The sequence below is a fragment of the Dreissena polymorpha genome, chromosome 9, assembly GCF_020536995.1.
Source record: "Dreissena polymorpha isolate Duluth1 chromosome 9, UMN_Dpol_1.0, whole genome shotgun sequence".
Classification (NCBI taxonomy): Eukaryota; Metazoa; Mollusca; class Bivalvia; order Myida; family Dreissenidae; genus Dreissena; species Dreissena polymorpha.
This window is the reverse complement of record NC_068363.1, coordinates 92329991-92347209: the sequence shown is the minus strand read 5'-3', so window position 1 is coordinate 92347209 and position 17219 is coordinate 92329991. Positions and strand designations below refer to the sequence as shown.

The following is a 17219-nucleotide window of genomic DNA, read 5'->3' as shown; positions in this document are numbered from 1 at the left end:
TTACTCAATTTAATTACTGCATGGGAAGGGCTGCAGAGCTTAAAAAATTACCAGTTTTCACAATAGGTATTATTTTTAAGTGAAACAAGAAGTTCTTCTACTACTTATCTGTTTCACAGAGGCAATGTATAGTAACTGTTAAATGTTTTACTGCACTGATGGTGGACATAAATCAATTATGTGGGGACTGGGGATGGTTGAATACGTCTTGAACATTTACCTTAGGGTGATGACAAAATTATTTAAACATACAATGTTATTCCTTGAAACACATAAAAGTAGGATTTCCAAAAACTTTTTTGTAGAAAAAGCAAACAGACTGACCTTCTAATTTAGTTCTTCCTATAAACACCCTGTTAACAAGGGAATAACAAAATACTTTTTCTGAATTGTATATGCCCACGTTTCAAATGAGCCTAATTTGGGTTTAATGCATGTGCTAAAAAGTGTCATCTCAGTTAGCCTGTGCAGTCTGCACAGGCAGCCTGTGCAGTCTGCACCGGCACAACCCTTTCAACCAAAAATGGATTTTTCTTCATAAGAGACTTCCTATAAAATACAAATACTATAAAAGCTTAAAGAATTGTCCCTGACAAGCCTGTGAAGACTGCAGAGGCTAATCTAGGACAACAATTTAAGCACATGCATGAAACCTAACTTTGCCACACAGAGGCCAGGGCCCTCAATCTATCAAATCTGCCGCCGAAATTCGGCGGCAGCCCCACACCTGAAATTTTTTTTCCCCCAAAAAAATGATTTTTTCCCTCTGAGAAAATGATTTTTTTTTAAATCGATGATTTATAGTTGTCTGACTAATTGACTGTTTTTCGTGCACTGAACTATCTACGCTTTATATGCTTATTTCATTCTAATGGAATTGGTGGTATGTAACCTTAATCGATTAGACCCTCAATAAAACATTGAAAAAAAAACACCAAGACCATCAAGAACGGCTGGAAGGTGAAGGTCAAAACAAAGAACAGCCGGAAGGTGAAGGTCAAAACAACATCATGTCTCATATCAGCAGGTCTTATCGTAAAAAAAAATCAACAGTAAAACATTCGCCAAATGTAAAAAAAATTGATCTGTTCAAGCAACAGTCCCTTGCCCAGTCAGATGCAGATGCATTTTGTTCCACTTGTACTACTAGTCACGATGCTAGTGTAATGCCATGTCAAGTTCCGAGATCGCAGAGGCACTCCCTGACTCTGGTGATATGGCCTCGGTATGATATAACAATTTTTAAACAAGAGCACCGCTGTGCGGGTGCAGACCGCTCATCTATTTTTCTTTCTAAAGGTGAAGGGAACTATCTTAATATTGGGTGGGGTCTAGGGGGGTTTAGTGTGAGGGTGTGGTCATGTGGTCATTTATAAGATAATCTTTCAAAAAAACAAAAAAAAAAAAACAAATTGGGGGGGGGGGGGGGATTTGGGGGGGGGGGGGGCATGGGTGATGGTTTGGGTGGAGTCTATTGTAGTATGTCATGTAAGAGTTGTTTTGTCAAAGTGTCAATCAAATCTGATCATAAATAACGAAGTCATGGCAATTATTGCAAAATTTAATTATTTGACCTTGAGAGTCAAGGTCATATAAAGGTCAAGGTAAAATTCAACTTGCCAGGTACAGTACCCTCATGATAGTATGAAAGTATTTGAAGTTTGAAAGCAATAGCCTTGATACTTTAGATGTGGATGTAAACACAAAATTTAACCATATGTTCAAAGGTACTTTGTAAAAAAAAGGGCCATAATTCTGTCAAAATGACAACCATATTTATGCTTATGATAATTTGTGAGTGTTCCAAGTCTGAAAGCAATAGCTATGATACTTTAAGAGTAAAGCGGCCCAAAACACAAAACATAACAAAATTTTCAATTTTCTAAGAATAAAGGGGCCATAATTCTGTCAAATTGACAGTCAGAGTTACATAACTTTGCCTGCACAGTCCCCTTATGATAGTAAGTAAGTGTCGGAAGTATGAAAGCAATAGTTTTGATACTTAGGAATAAAGTGGACCTAAACACAAAACTTAACCAAATTTTCAATTTTCTAAGTATAAAAAGGGAACATAATTCTGTCAAAATGCATGCCAGAGTTATCTAACTTTGCCTGCTCAGTCCCCTCATGATAGTAAGTAAGTGTACCAAGTTTGAATGCAATAGCTTTGATACTTTATGAGAAAAGTGGACCTAAACACAAAACTTAACCGGACGCCGACGGCAAGGTGATGACAAAGCTCTTTTTTTTTCCCCAAAAAATAAATGAGCTAAAAAGCATGGATTTTTTGTTTTAAATAATTTTAAGAAACAATATTTAGAATAGTAAACTGCTTTGATAAAGAGGTCCTATTCTTGCATTTTTTGTTGTAAAGTAAGTTTGCTTTGAAAAATTCCCCCATTTACAAAAAAATCCCCCTCCTAAGGGCTGCAGACCCCTTCCCCCAAAGTAGTGTGGGGGCGCTGGAGGCTCATCTGAAAAGTACAAGATTCAGAAAGCCCAGTTTTCCCAAAACAAGGCTAAAACACCAAACTTACCGAAATACTCGTCAGCTTCATAGATGTCCAAGGCCAGCTTGGGGTACATGTTAAGGAGTATCTTAGCGGTCTCAGTGTGCTCAGCGCTGTCCATCAGGTAGAGCATGTGCAGTGGGGTCTCGCCCACCCCGCCCCTCTTCATGAGGTCCCAACACATCTCGTGGGCCACCACCTTGTTCAGCTTGTCTTTTGTCTGCTCCTCCCACTCAGCCAGTAGCTCTGTGTCTGACTTCGTCTCCCACACTGTGGAGCCCTGCGAATAAGTAGTTAACAAACTTTTTTTTACTAGAACAAAGCCAAACAATCAAAACTATGAAAAATGATAGAAACCGGGTAAAAGTATAAAAACTAAATACTCAAAAAAGATCTGGGTATAAAAAAATTGTCCAAGCTAAATAAAGAAATGTGGAAGGGGTATTCAAATGTGTAAAAATAACTCTCATAGGATAAAATAAGCAAAAAGAAATAAAATTGCAGATGTTTTTAAATTGGGTTAAATACTCTTTAATAGCTGAAATAAATGACATTTTTGCAAAATGGATGAAACTTGGTGATTTTCAAACTTGGCTGAAGCAATCAATGAGGAAAGCAATCAGTATTGATAGAAAGACATTACTGCACTTTTTCATTATTGACAGTACAAACACATTATTTAAATTTACCAGTACTGTTAGAAAGCTGTAATGTACTGTTAACAAGATGTAATGTTGAGTTCAAATAGATCCAAATAGTGCAGAATGTGCAGCATAATCTATTCATCCTTTCACATTACAGACTATGCCTTCAGAAAGTCAATTGAGCAACAAATCAATTATTTTCTAACTCTGTTAAAATGATAATGAAATCAAATTGTCTCAAATTACAGCGGCTTTATATGATTTAAGTGAAAACATTTTATATCTTCAATCTTAAACCTACATGTGACTTTAAATAAATAAAATGACTTTTGTAATAATGATGTGTTACTAGTACCATCAATTAATATTTTTTCACTTTGGTGAAAATCAAAAAGAACAATTAATTGTCAGTTCAAGCCAAAAACGACACATTAAGGCCATCCTTAAAAAATAGTTTTTTTGGCATAACCCGACCCAGGTAAATTTTGGTGGGTAGGTAGGTAGGGATTTTATTATTTTTTAGTATTTTTTTTTTTCTGACATTGAACTCCGACATATATCAAACTGAAAGGTAATTATCAAATAAAGCTCCAAGTCTTCTGACTCTGGTAAAGATTTTTCTGCACCGTCCGTATCACCGCACGTGTATTCGTAAGTCTATTTTTTCAATAAAGAACTTCAAAAATATAATATAATCAACGAAAAATACTCTATCTGAAAACGACAGTCCGAAAAATTGTACGCATTTTGCACATGAAACAAAATGTGCATATCGTTTGACTTCAGAAAATGAAAACAAGTAACCTTGCAAATACGTAATTAATATACTATTTGGTTGACATATTACTTTACAATAGCATAGTTTGTGAGTAAAAAAACAACAAAGTAATTATAACATTTTAATTTCAATCAAGAACAGAAAGGTGCAACATCTTTGACATGTAACTAATTATTTAATTATCATCCTTTAATTCAGATCGATAGTCTGTAGAAATTTGTAAAGTGATCAGCTTAAAAATAATTTATTGAGTGTTACGCTTCTTTTCATTTGCTTATTTTTTATACAACTTTTGCCATCGGCCGATTTTTTGTAGGCAGACGACAATATCAACTGTGTATTCCATTATCTGCGCATAAATGACCCAATATTACCCGATAGCGAACTCAATGTTGATTGGCCAGCTTCCATATGCACTTCAAATTGTTCATGGAAACAAACAGAAAAATAGTTTTAAAAAACACTCCGGATTAAAATGGCTGATGTTTTCAATGAAATTTAACGAGATTTAAGCATATTTCCAAATTATATTTTTCTTGAGCCAAATTTGCTATACTTTCTCAAATGGCAAACGACAGCGAGAGCCCTGTAATAGTGAGCATTTATTCCAATAATAACACGTTCGCAATGCTCGCGTCGTTCACCATTTGAGTCATTTGCGAAAATATTGAGAATTTGGCACAAGAAAAATCTAAATTGCGAAATTCTAGTAAAATTTTGTTGAAAACATCCGCCATTTTAATCCGGACTGGTTTTCTATATTTGTCTCTTTGTTTCAATGAAAGTGTTCGCAATTAGAACAGTTAACGAAACCCGGTCTGTACCCCATTAGACATTGCTTGACCTTATTGTTAATGAAGTGCAAATGGTAGCTGGCCAATCAGCATTGAGCTCGCTTACACATGACATGACATTGTCGAATGAAGCGTGAGGACGGGTGGAGCTATCGGATAATATTGGGTCATTCATGCGCAGATGTATAATTTAAATACACATTTAATATCGCCGTCTGCCTCCAAAATGGCGACTGGTCGGAAAGTCGTATAAAGAGATAAGCAAATGAAACAAAAACGTGACAATACCCGTCAATAAATATTTCTAAGCCGACCACTTTCTATCTTTCTACCGAATATTTACCGATCTGAATTAAAGAGTGATAATTAAATAATTAGTTATATGCCAATAATATTACACATCTCTGCCGATTGCCGAATTGAATTGAATGGTGATAATTAATTAATTTGTTGTTTTACTCCCAAACTATCCTGAACGACAGCAGCGTATTTTAATTAAAGGGATACGAGAAAAACAGGAGCGGTTTATTGTCTTTTAAGTCTTATTAATCGCATTTGCATATGTCAAATAAATAGGTGACTCAAATAAATACCGGTACGCGTTTTGTTCATTGCTATTCTAGATATCCTTGAAAGAGCATTCAATTAAATGACGCAAATAACCAAAAAGGATAAAAAGCGGAAAGGAAAAATTTAGCGGACAGAATTTTCGGCGAGCAAAAAAAAATTTTTTTTGGAAAGTAACATAAAAAAATTCAGTCGGGCGGATTTTAGTGGGTCGGTCGGGTTATGCCAAACAAAAGAATTTTTAAGGATGGCCTTATTTGTATTTGTTGCATAACAAATTTTTGGTATGAACAAAATTAATTTGCACAGAATACAATGGGGAGATTTTCCAACAGAACACATGAGTTATATACAAGAATGCATATTCTACTGTACAAATGTCACAGGACCAAGTTGTATTTCTCCGTTTTGTATGTGTTGTGAAGCCCGTTTTATTAATTTCACTACATCAACAAACCCCCATTACTGTACTAGCCCAGTTTCCTTGTGCACCTTTTGCCACGTATTCGCCAGTTTGAATATAGGTTACAAACCAGCTAGATCTAGCCATGGTCTTGTATTATATTCACTAAGTTACTAATTTTCCAGGTTAGTACTCATTCATTTTCATATCATCTCATTTTTCATTAATGTATGTGCATCATTTCATAAATGTATGTGCATCATTTGATTTGTATTGTGCATCATTTGATTTGCATTGTGCATCATTTGATTTGTATTGTGCATCATTTGATTTGCATTGTGCATCATTTGATTTGTATTGTACATCATTTGATTTGTATTGTGCATCATTTGAATTGTATTGTGCATAATTTGATTTGCATTGTCAGGGCTCAACATTAATGGTTTTCCTATTGCCCCTGGCGAGAAAAAGTTGGGTCCGGGCAAGTGATTTTATAATCTAGTTGCCCGCCCAGGCAAGAGCAAATAAGAACAAAGAGCATTTAATTTAGACTTTAATTGCTGTGATCATTTTGTTAAATGTGCAAAAATAAAAAAGGTGTTGTGGTGTATCATTTTGATCTTTATTAAAAAATATGAGGTTTACAGTTAATGTGATATTTCATGTTTGGGCAAGTGGCTTTATGTTCAGGGCAAGTAGATTTTCTAAGTACTTGCCCGGCAGGGCAAGTTGGTGTTTTGGTTAATGTTGAGCCCTGATTGTGCATCATTTGATTTGCATTGTGCATCATTTGATTTGTATTGTGCATCATTTGATTTGTATTGTGCATCATTTGAATTGTATTGTGCATAATTTGATTTGCATTGTGCATCATTTGATTTGCATTGTGCATCATTTGATTTGTATTGTGCATCATTTGATTTGTATTGTGCATCATTTGATTTGGATTGTGCATCATTTTGTGTTATATTCACTGCTCTATACATTTTCCAGAGTGACCTGTTACACAAACAAAAAAAGTTTGGAATTGTATCAACTTTGTTGATCTTTTGGTACTATTTCTTCTGAACTTTTAATCATCATGCTATTCATAAACATCTTGTATACGGTATTTGATTAAAGCTTAAAAAGGACATTTAGCCCATAAACTGGACCCAACAAACTGTTTTCATTGCACACCGTTGATAAATTGCTAGTCTTGACATGCAAAATTACTGCAAGTATGAAAGCAATAACTTCGATACTTAAGGAATAAAGTGGACCTAAACACAAAACTTAACCAAAATGTTCAATTTTCTAAGTATAAAAAGGGCACATAATTCTGTCAAAATGCAAGCCAGAGTTATCTAACTTTGCCAGCCCAGTCCCCTCATGATAGTAAGTAAGTGTACCAAGTTTGAATGCAATAGCATTGATACTTTATGAGAAAAGTGGACCTAAACGCAAAACTTAACCGGACGCCGACTCCGACGCCAAGGTGATGACAATAGCTCATATTTTTTCCCAAAAAACAGATGAGCTAAAATGATTTTGTATGTCAAGTAACAAATGAGTAATTCAAATGCAGACAAATGTGTGTTGATTTTCCTCAGAAATTTACTCTTTCACTTTTGCAAGATTTTCAGAAAATAATTAGAACATGCTGCACTCAATTTAAATATAAATTTACCTGTCGCTTGGTCTTATAATTAGATAAGAACAAGATGCGTTTGTGAAACACAATGTCCCCCTATATGACGTTTGACCTTGAAGGATGACCTTGACCTTGACCCTTCACCACTCAAAATGTGCAGCTCCAAGAGATACACATGCATTTCAAATATAAAATTGCTAGCTTCAATATTGCAGAAGTGACATTACATGAGCAATTTTGACCGATATATTTGACCTTGAAGGATGACCTTGACCTTTCACCACTCAAAATGTGCAGCTCCATGAGATACACATGCATGCCAAATATCAAGTTGCTAGCTTCAATATTGCAAAAGTATTCATAAAATAAGCGATTTGGGCCACATATATTTGACCTCTGACCTTGAAAGATGACCTTGACCTTTCACCACTCAAAATGTGCAGCTCCATGAGATACACATGCATGCCAAATATCAAGTTGCTATCTTCAATATTTCAAAAGTATTCATAAAATAAGCGATTTGGGCCACATATATTTGACCTCTGACCTTGAAGGATGACCTTGACCTTGACCTTTCACCACTCAAAATGTGCAGCTCCATGAGATACACATGCATGCCAAGTATCAAGTTGCTATCTTCAATATTGCAAAAGTATTCATAAAATGAGCGATTTTGGCCACATATATTTGACCTCTGACCTTGAAGGATGACCTTGACCTTTTACCACTCAAAATGTGAAGCTCCATGAGATACACATGCATGCCAAATATCAAGTTGCTATCTTCAATATTGCAAAAGTATTCATAAAATGAGCGATTTTGGCCACATATATTTGACCTCTGACCTTGAAGGATGACCTTGACCTTTCACCACTCAAAATGTGCAGCTCCATGAGATACACATGCATGCCAAATATCAAGTTGCTATATTCAATATAGCAAAAGTTATTGCAAAATGTTAAAGTTGGCGCAAACCAACCAACCAACAGACCAACCAACCAACAGACCAACCAACCAACAGACCAACCAACAGACAGGGCAAAAACAATATGTCCCCCACTACTATAGTGGGGGACATAAAAATGCCAAATGCGTGCACATCGCGTTATGATATACGCATGTTCAGTTAGAAAGAGTCATATACCTTACGTCACTTTATGAAAAATAGATCTTACTAACACAGTGCCGCGGAGCGTTTACTTCTGAAAAACGGCAAAAGTTTATCTTAAAAAAAACAAGAGCTGTCACCATAGGATGACATATGCCCCCTATAAACGCTTTGATAGAAGTTATGAGCATTTTTCGAAACCTAAACACAGATTTCGAAACCTAAACGCAAACCCTAAGTTCAAGGTCAAGGTCACAGTGGTCAAAATTATTGTGTGTATGGAAAGGCCTTGTCCATTGTCCATATACACATGCATACCACATATGAAGGTTATATCTCAAGGGACATAGAAGTTATGAGCATTTTTCGAAACCTAAATGCAAAGTGTGACGGACAGACAGACGGACGGACGGACAGACTGACGGACAGTGCGATCACTATATGCCTCCTTTGGGTGCATAAAAAAATATTAGCCAAAATTGCTTTCAGAATTGTAAGTACTTTGTATTTAGTGTACATTACCAAGCGTAGTGAGTTCAGAATGCCAGGGGGCCATATGTCTCGCCAATTATAAGTGAATATCCTGATTTTGACCTTAAGGAATATTGCATGTTTGTATCGAACAGGCTCATAAGTCACAATTACTATAGTTGAAAACAATTTTAATAAGAAATTAGAAATAAATTACTAACTTTGAAGACTTAAAATCTTGGTTATAAATTATAAAACAAATATTAAAGCAAACAGAATGTGAACTTTATGCCCTGGGATGATTTCAGTGAATGGCATTGTAATCTGCAAATGAAAAGATAGGTAGTGCTTCAAATTTGAATAGAATACTAAAATATACCACCCGGCCCTTGTCAAGCTTGGGTTTAAAATCAAACCTAATAGTTGGGTTTAAAATCAAACGTAATAGTTTTGCACTGGAGCAACTGCCAGACAAGCAAACACAGCTATCAAGTAGTGGAGGTTATACAATGTCTGCTGGCTAATTTGAAAATAAATATTCATTTTTAATGTTTACACATAATGATATTAATGACAAGGGAAACTCTAGAAGATTGAAATGTTTTGGTGGAAACAGTGGCCTGTTAAACAAATTACTGATAACAGCTCTTCAAAATATCTCAGCATTTCCATCCAATTAAAAAATACAACAATTTTCACTGGCTTGCACTTAAAAGCTATTTCTTATAAAAATATTCTTCATCTCAGATCCTTGCATGATTACATTTGACTTGTGGACTCTACATTAATATAGACATGATTACATACTTACATGAGCATAATAATTAACTAAATAACTTTTTGTATCAAATTGAGTCAGTGTGCCTCCTTTGTGACCTGTACAGGCTTTTGGGGCAAAATTCTCAATGACAAAAAAATATGGGATGTGCTCTGTGAAAATGGCGTTTAATGCATGCGGGTAAAGTGTCATCCCAGATTAGCCTGTGCAGTCTGCACAGGCTAATCAGGGACGACATCTAACGCCTAAACTTGATTTTTGCTAAGAAGAGACTGCTGCAGTCTTGAAAAAAAATCATTAAAGTGAAAAGTGTCATCCCTGATTAGCCTGTGCACAGGCTAGTCTGGGACAACATTTAATGTACATGAGAGGCTAGTCTGGGACGACATTTTATGTAAATGCATTAAACCCCATTAAGTCGCCGTGGTGTAATGGATATGGTGTCCGCCTAGCGACCGGGAGGTCACGGGTTCGATCCCCACCGTGGGAACGTTCTTGAGATCTTCCCCAAAGACACCAAGTACTGGTTCTAGGCCCAGGAAACGGACTCGAGAGCGTTTATATAAGCCTTAGGCTTTCGATGCAATCGAGCTAAAATAAATAGGTTTAAACTAAACTAAACCCCATTTTCGCAGAGTAAGGCTCAATTATTTTTTAGATTAAAAGTTAGGCTGCCTTAAATACCCAATTTAAGGTTTCCAGAAGAAAAAAAGGTTTTTAATAAATCGTAACATTCAGTTTAGCTGCCTATCCAGTTCATTAATTTTTAGTTAGTTTATTATTAAAAATACTTTCACTCTCAATTTGCAAGTATCAGTACATGTAAGCAAAAAAACGCACGCATTTCTAAACTTTTAATCTAAACAGCGCAATTTTGTCGGATGCAAAGGCCCTTTTCCCAAGATGAGAAAAAATAACACTGATGAGTATTGATCTTTACATTGTTCTTCAACAAGTGAATAAAAACTACATTTCATAACAGCTATCATTTGAAAAAACTTGAAATAGATCAGAAAACAATAAACAAAATTGATATGACAATATCCATTGTATAGCTCCACTGTACTGTTAAGGTGATCAATGAAATACCAATTTAATAAATACCAGTTTCTGGACTAGAGAAAAACAGGGCTCTTATGTAAATATTATGTTTGTATCCAAATAAACAATCACAACAAATCAACAAAAAAAATCAGTTTTACCTTTTCATGTTTTTACAATCTATGTCTGCAAAGAGCAAAGTTCTTGCAAAAGAAATTGATCACAAGCCTTGTTCTGGGAAAACTGGGCTAAATGCATTTGCATAGAGTGTAACCCCTGATAAGCCTATTCAGTCAGTACAGGTTAATCAAGGATGACACTTTCCGCCTAAATTGGATTTTCATTCAGAAGTGACTTACTTTAATCAAAACACCATAACTATAAAAGCAGAAAGTAATTTATTAATTTAGTTTAAATCTATTCATTAATATTGCTCAATTGCATCGAAAGCCTGAAGCTTATTGAACTCTCTTGAGTCCGTTTTCTGGGCCTAGAGCCAGTGCTTGGTGTCTTTTGGGGAAATCTGAAGTGTGCTCCCACAGTGGGGATCGAACCCATGACCTCCCAGTCCCTAGGCGGACACTAAATCCATTACACCACAGTGACAGCACAGGCTAATCTGAGACCACACTTTAAACTCTAGCATTAAGCCCAATTTTTTCCACAATGCTGTTCAATGGATCACAGTAAAGGCATAATATCTAACAATAAAATAAGTTAGCATGTTAAATGTTATGGTTTATGAACATGATTTGTTGAAAAAAAAATTAACTGGTGTCTTTTGAGTATAGCTGGATAAGAATGACTAGCACAGGTACAATAATTAACGAAGCAAAAGATTTCATGATAAACAAGCGATGTGTTTGTGAAACACTATGTCCCATATATATGACCTTTGACCTTGAAGGATGACCTTGACCTTTCACCACTCAAAATGTGTAGCTCCATGAAATACACATGCATGTCAAATATCAAGTTGCTAGCTTAAAATTTGCAAAAGTGACATTAAATGAGTGATTTTGACCCATATATTTGACCTTTGACATTGAAGGATGAACTCGACCTTTCACCACTCAAATTGTGCAGCTCCAATTGTGCATGCCAAATATCAAGTTGCTATCTTCAATATTGCAAAAGTTATGGCAAATGTTAAAGTTGGGGCAAACAAACAAACCAACAAACTAACCAACAGACAGGACAAAAACAATATGTCCCCCACTATAGTGGCGGGGACATAAAAATTATCCCTATAACATCATTATCTTAAAATGAAAGGGCTTTTTCTCACCATTTTGGAAATGTTACCTTTACAAGTGATATTGGTTTGTATGCTAATTTATGTGGGGTACAAGTACAGACGGTATAAAAACAACCAGCCTGTGTACCAGAATAAAAGTAACCTAAAATCTGTTGTTAACATGCATATACTCTTCTGACACATGTGCACATAACTATTAAGTCATTTGTTTCTCGGTATAAGTTGTCTGTTCCAAATAAAATTAGAACACGCTCTGTGATTTTGCTTTAAATGCTGCCCTTGTATTCTTTTATCAATGGAACAAATTCGATTAAAATGGGTTAAAAGTAAATCTTCTCAAATAAAACAGATTTTATTTGTTTAAAGTAATTTTATTTGTTCATATTAATTATTAAAGTGAGTTGATCTTTTTCAGGACTCAATTCATCCCTTGGTGCACACAACTTTTTTTACGTTGTAATAAGCACATGTGTCACATGAATTCTCACAATTTCATATTAACAAATGATTTTATGTCATTAAAATTTGATTAACAAAGGACAGTTGATTTAGTTATTTTAATCTACTTTAAAAAAGCTTTATTTCAATAAATATATTTTCAGACCCTCTCAATCGTGACGAAACAAAATTAAAGGTTTCAAACTGTATTTTATTTTTACATGCTGCATGTGAAAGCTGAACTTGTATAAACTATATTTCAGCTGAGTTCTGTGTAATTTTTATAAAGATGTTACATCACGATATTATTTTAATATATTACCATGAATCAATATAAACATAATTATTAACCTTTGGTCTTTATTTCTGTGTTTTTTTCTCATGTTAATCATCTGTAAACATCAAAATAATGGATTATGTTGATAGTGTCAAACCACCATCTTGAAATTATGGGTTCTGATTGGCTGTCCCTATTTCAAGATTAGCATGCTATTAACAGCCTTAAAGGGGCCTTTTCACGTTTGGGTAAATTGACAAAATTGGAAAAAGTTGTTTCAGATTCGCAAATTTAAGTTTTAGTTATGATATTTGTGAGGAAACAGTAATACTGAAAATTTACCATGCTCTAAAATAGCCATTATATGCATCTTTTGACAATTTAAAAACCAGAAAATTATAAAGCGTTGCAACGCAAAACAAATTAATAATTTGGAGGGTTCTGTTGTTGCCGTCATATTTTGGGAAACTACGAGGATTGCTTATATAAAGTATAAAATACGGCTGGTTGTATGTTCGGAGGGATGGTGGAGTGGTCTAAGTCGTAGGCTTTTACTCCAGGACTCCAGGGGTCAGTGGTTTGAGTCCTGCTGAGGGTTACCTTTTTTTCTTTTTTTAATTTTATTCTTGATTTTTACTGGAGCTTATTATATCCAATGTTTATATTTATAAATATAAAGCATTTAATGACAAACTTCAAAACATGCCAAAATCTGTGAAAAGGCCCCTTAAAAACTGACATTGCAGGGAAGGTTAATTTCTTGTGAATAAATGTCAACAGATGATGTATCATGGAAAATACACATAATTTTGTGTGTGTGTGTTACTAAGAAACACTATACGAACAATAAATATAGGAGGAAATATTTGATAAGAACGTATCGAGTGATGTTGAATTTCTATTTTACCTGTTTGGGCATTTTTTATCAGCAAAATGATGGTGACTGTGTCAAAACTTTTTTTGTAACAAACCGCATCATGTGCAAACTTTCTATCAAAGAAATATCATGCGATCTTTATACCAACAACTCAAGAAGAACCTACCTTATAGGTTGAAACTAGGGCTGTCACGATACGCCGTGAGCGTACCGCGGTATATCGTGGTACGGCAACACTGTATCGCGGTACGTACCGCGATATTTTACAGAATATGTATCTGTGAAGAAAACAGCAGAATAACAAGTTTTACAAACTTTATTAAACTCAATAATCAGAAAACACTGGTATCATAGTATGACTAGAAACTATAAAAGAAACTGTAATAAACTTGATAGAAGTAGTCATTGTTATTGTTCGCGTCTTTTTCTAAAATGTCCGCCATGTTGTTTACAATAGCTGTGACTACGATCTGTGTAAATCGAACGCTTCAAGGGAATGTTCAAAATGCGGAGTCAGCGGGCCCAGTATTGAAAATCCGTAGCGTTCTGACTCTTCCTCGACTTATTCAGAATCTTAAGATAACATGATTCGGAAGTGCAATGCTTTGAACGATCGATATACTAAAGAAAGAAAATAACAAATAGAATAAACATCTTTTGGATAATTATGAACTTATTTGCAAGGGAAATCTGTCCCTAATTTCAAAAAAGGTACGGACCCACACATCGCCGTATTTTAAACGTGAAAGTTAAACATCTACAAGTGGAAGCGCTTGCTTGACCTGGATATTAACGGATTATTTATTTAGCCCTTTTGAATCGCTTCTACATTTTTCAAAACGATATCTATATCAAAATAATTATGTTATGTATTTATATATCTGTGCTAATATAATAATATTAAAAAAACCGGTGCGGCAACACCGTACCGCGGTGCGATTTTTTTCACGACATGCACCGCGATATACCGATATACCGGTGAATCGTGACAGCCCTAGTTGAAACACTATCAATATATTTTGTATGTGAAATAGCACATCTCATGGTATTTTTCTGCATTATTTTTAAGATAAATATTACAATTGGCAAAACGTATTGAGCAGTTAATTTAAAACACATTTTTTAGTTATTTGAATAGAATACATCACTGTCAATTACGGACAAAACTGTTTACCCAAGTTTAACAAACTGAGAATCCTCAGGGATAGAAACTAAGTTTTTACAGTAAGTTGCCCCTGGAAAAGAATAAGGAACCCAGAAAAAAGTACATTTTTATTTATTTATACTTACTTTAAGAAAACAAAATCAGATAACAATAAAACATGGCTTACTTAATTCATTATGACCTTTTTTGAGCCTAAATCGTCATTTTTTATATGGAAAAATAAAATAACAAACTAATGTGGCAAATTGTACAATCTTTTATAAAAAGCTAGTTGCCCAGTCCAACTTTCAACTTTAGAAATTGATTTAATTAGGTCATTCCTGGCAAACGGGAACCACTAATTTCTATCCCTGATAAATTAAAACAAAACACAAGAGATGTGTTTGTCAGATTAAACACAATGCCCCCTAATGCGCAGCTTTTTCTTTTTTTTTTACCTTTGACCTTGAAGTATGACCTTGACCTTGACATTTCTCCACTCAAAATGTGAAGCTCCATGAGATACACATGCATGCCAAATATCAAGTTGCTATGTCCAATATTTCAAGTTATTGCAAAACTTTACTGTAAGGTTTTGGGACAGACAGACAGACAGACAGACAGACAGACAGACAGACAGACAGACAGACAGACAGACAGACAGACAGACAGACAGACAGACAGACAGACAGACAGACAGACAGACAGACAGACAGACAGACAGACAGGCCAAAAACAATATACCCCCCGATCTATCGATACGGGGGCATAAAAACAAAATCAGAGGAGGTAATCATGTAATAGTCAAGATCGCGATGTCCATGCCGAGACAGTTATTTTTCACAGTTTTTTTACCCTTTATTACTTTAATTGAACTTTGTAATTTTGATGCTCACTCTCTAGCCATATCAGCAAAAAAGGTTCTAAGCATTTATTTCGAATTAAAATTCGCTTTATATCTAAACTACTCCCTGCAAATTTTTTTAATGGTGCTGGTAATAGGCAATCCGTCTTAGACATTTTGCCGCGAGTTAAGTCAAGATATAGAGCGAATATTTATCAGAAATTCAGGCTAGTAACTTTCTTGCTGATATGGCTGGAAAGTGAGCGGCATTTAAACGTTTAATACATGTAATACAGGGTATAAAACAGCCAAAACTACTTACCTCGGCATGGACGTCGCCATCTTGACTATCACGCGATTACCCCTCTGTAAAAGACATATAACACGATTCATCCTCACCGTTTTAGAAGCTTCTTTAGACCGATACCACTTGATGTATTCCAGTTTGGTCACATGGGCTCCTTTACCCCCATTGTACAAGTACGGCGCTATTTCTTTGCGGGCAATCTCTTGTACAGCAACCACACCGCCTTTCCTGTACGCGTTGATGAGCTTACCTCCCCTGGAGAGGTCGGCAAACTTATACAGAGGGTTCCTCTCCATCTCCTTGTTTTGCTCCTGCCACGCGGAGTCTTTATCCTCCTCCTCAAACCTTCTCAAAATATTTCCCATGATGATTTGTTTTTAACAAACACCAACCTTAAAGAACTTTAATAACAGGTTTTTCCCCTGTGTTATTTAATTCCATCTTTCCAAGGAACAACACTGTAAGGTAACACTATTTTTGGCACCACCATACCTTTTCAATAAATTCCATGTTCAGCTAAACAAATACTTTGTCTTTCTTTCCCCTAAACTTTAATAATACAGCCAATAGATATAAAGCACTTACAAACAATTAATCCTCTTTTTCAAAGTTAAATCTCTGGTAAATGCTTATTGTGTACAAAGCCAGCACATTCAAAATTCAATATCAGATTTATTATCACTACACTACACATAAAGCGTTTATTTAAAGTCAAGTAATGAATCGGAAAGAATTTTCGATTTTTAAACAGTAATTCGGGTCAGTAAGTGGTCAATTATCTATTTGATAATTTCACAAGACGAGGTTCTCCCTAGTGTTTCATTCCTATCTGACAAACACTGATAACTCTTGCTAACCAGGTATAAATCCATTTCAAATGCTTGTCAAACTGAACTGGTGTCATGACTTAATTTTTGAAATGTGAAACCTAACCATTCTAAATTGCTCCATGCATTACACATCAACACTTCATAAGGAAGAAAAGTTGCCCAAATAACATGAACCTTAACTATTTCTACACTTTTAATCCACATTCAGACGTTTTACCCTGCAATTCTGCTGTAGTCATTTTACCAATGCTCTAATCGAACAACGCTGTCTCAGATTTCCAATATGTATTTACTGGCAGTGTTTAGCTTAATCAACTTTTCCAACTGAAAGCGTCTCGTTTTCAATGTCACATCAATATTGCCAGCCAGCTGTTGCTGTGTGCAGTTGTTTTCATTTCCAGGCAGAAGAAAGGCACAAATATTGGCAACCAAAGAGTCCTAACCTGCAAATACAGATATATCAGGTGACAACAGAGCAATCACCGACTTGCAGATACAATTTTTTTGTTTTTAAGTT

The 17219-nt window shown here is 35.2% G+C and overlaps 1 protein-coding gene across 2 annotated transcripts in view; it reads right to left on the bottom strand.

Moving 5' to 3' along the window:
* Window positions 1-17219, bottom strand: part of LOC127844985 (transient receptor potential cation channel subfamily V member 5-like) — a 142088-nt gene that overhangs the window by 84673 nt on the left and 40196 nt on the right. For both annotated transcript variants that reach the window (XM_052375585.1, XM_052375586.1), the window contains exons 3-4: window positions 15965-17145; window positions 2538-2790 (exon numbers count right to left, since the gene is read on the bottom strand). In XM_052375585.1, coding sequence (XP_052231545.1) covers window positions 2538-2790; window positions 15965-16237 — 526 coding nt within the window. In that variant the 5' untranslated portion in view covers window positions 16238-17145. The remainder of the gene's footprint in view (window positions 1-2537; window positions 2791-15964; window positions 17146-17219) is intronic.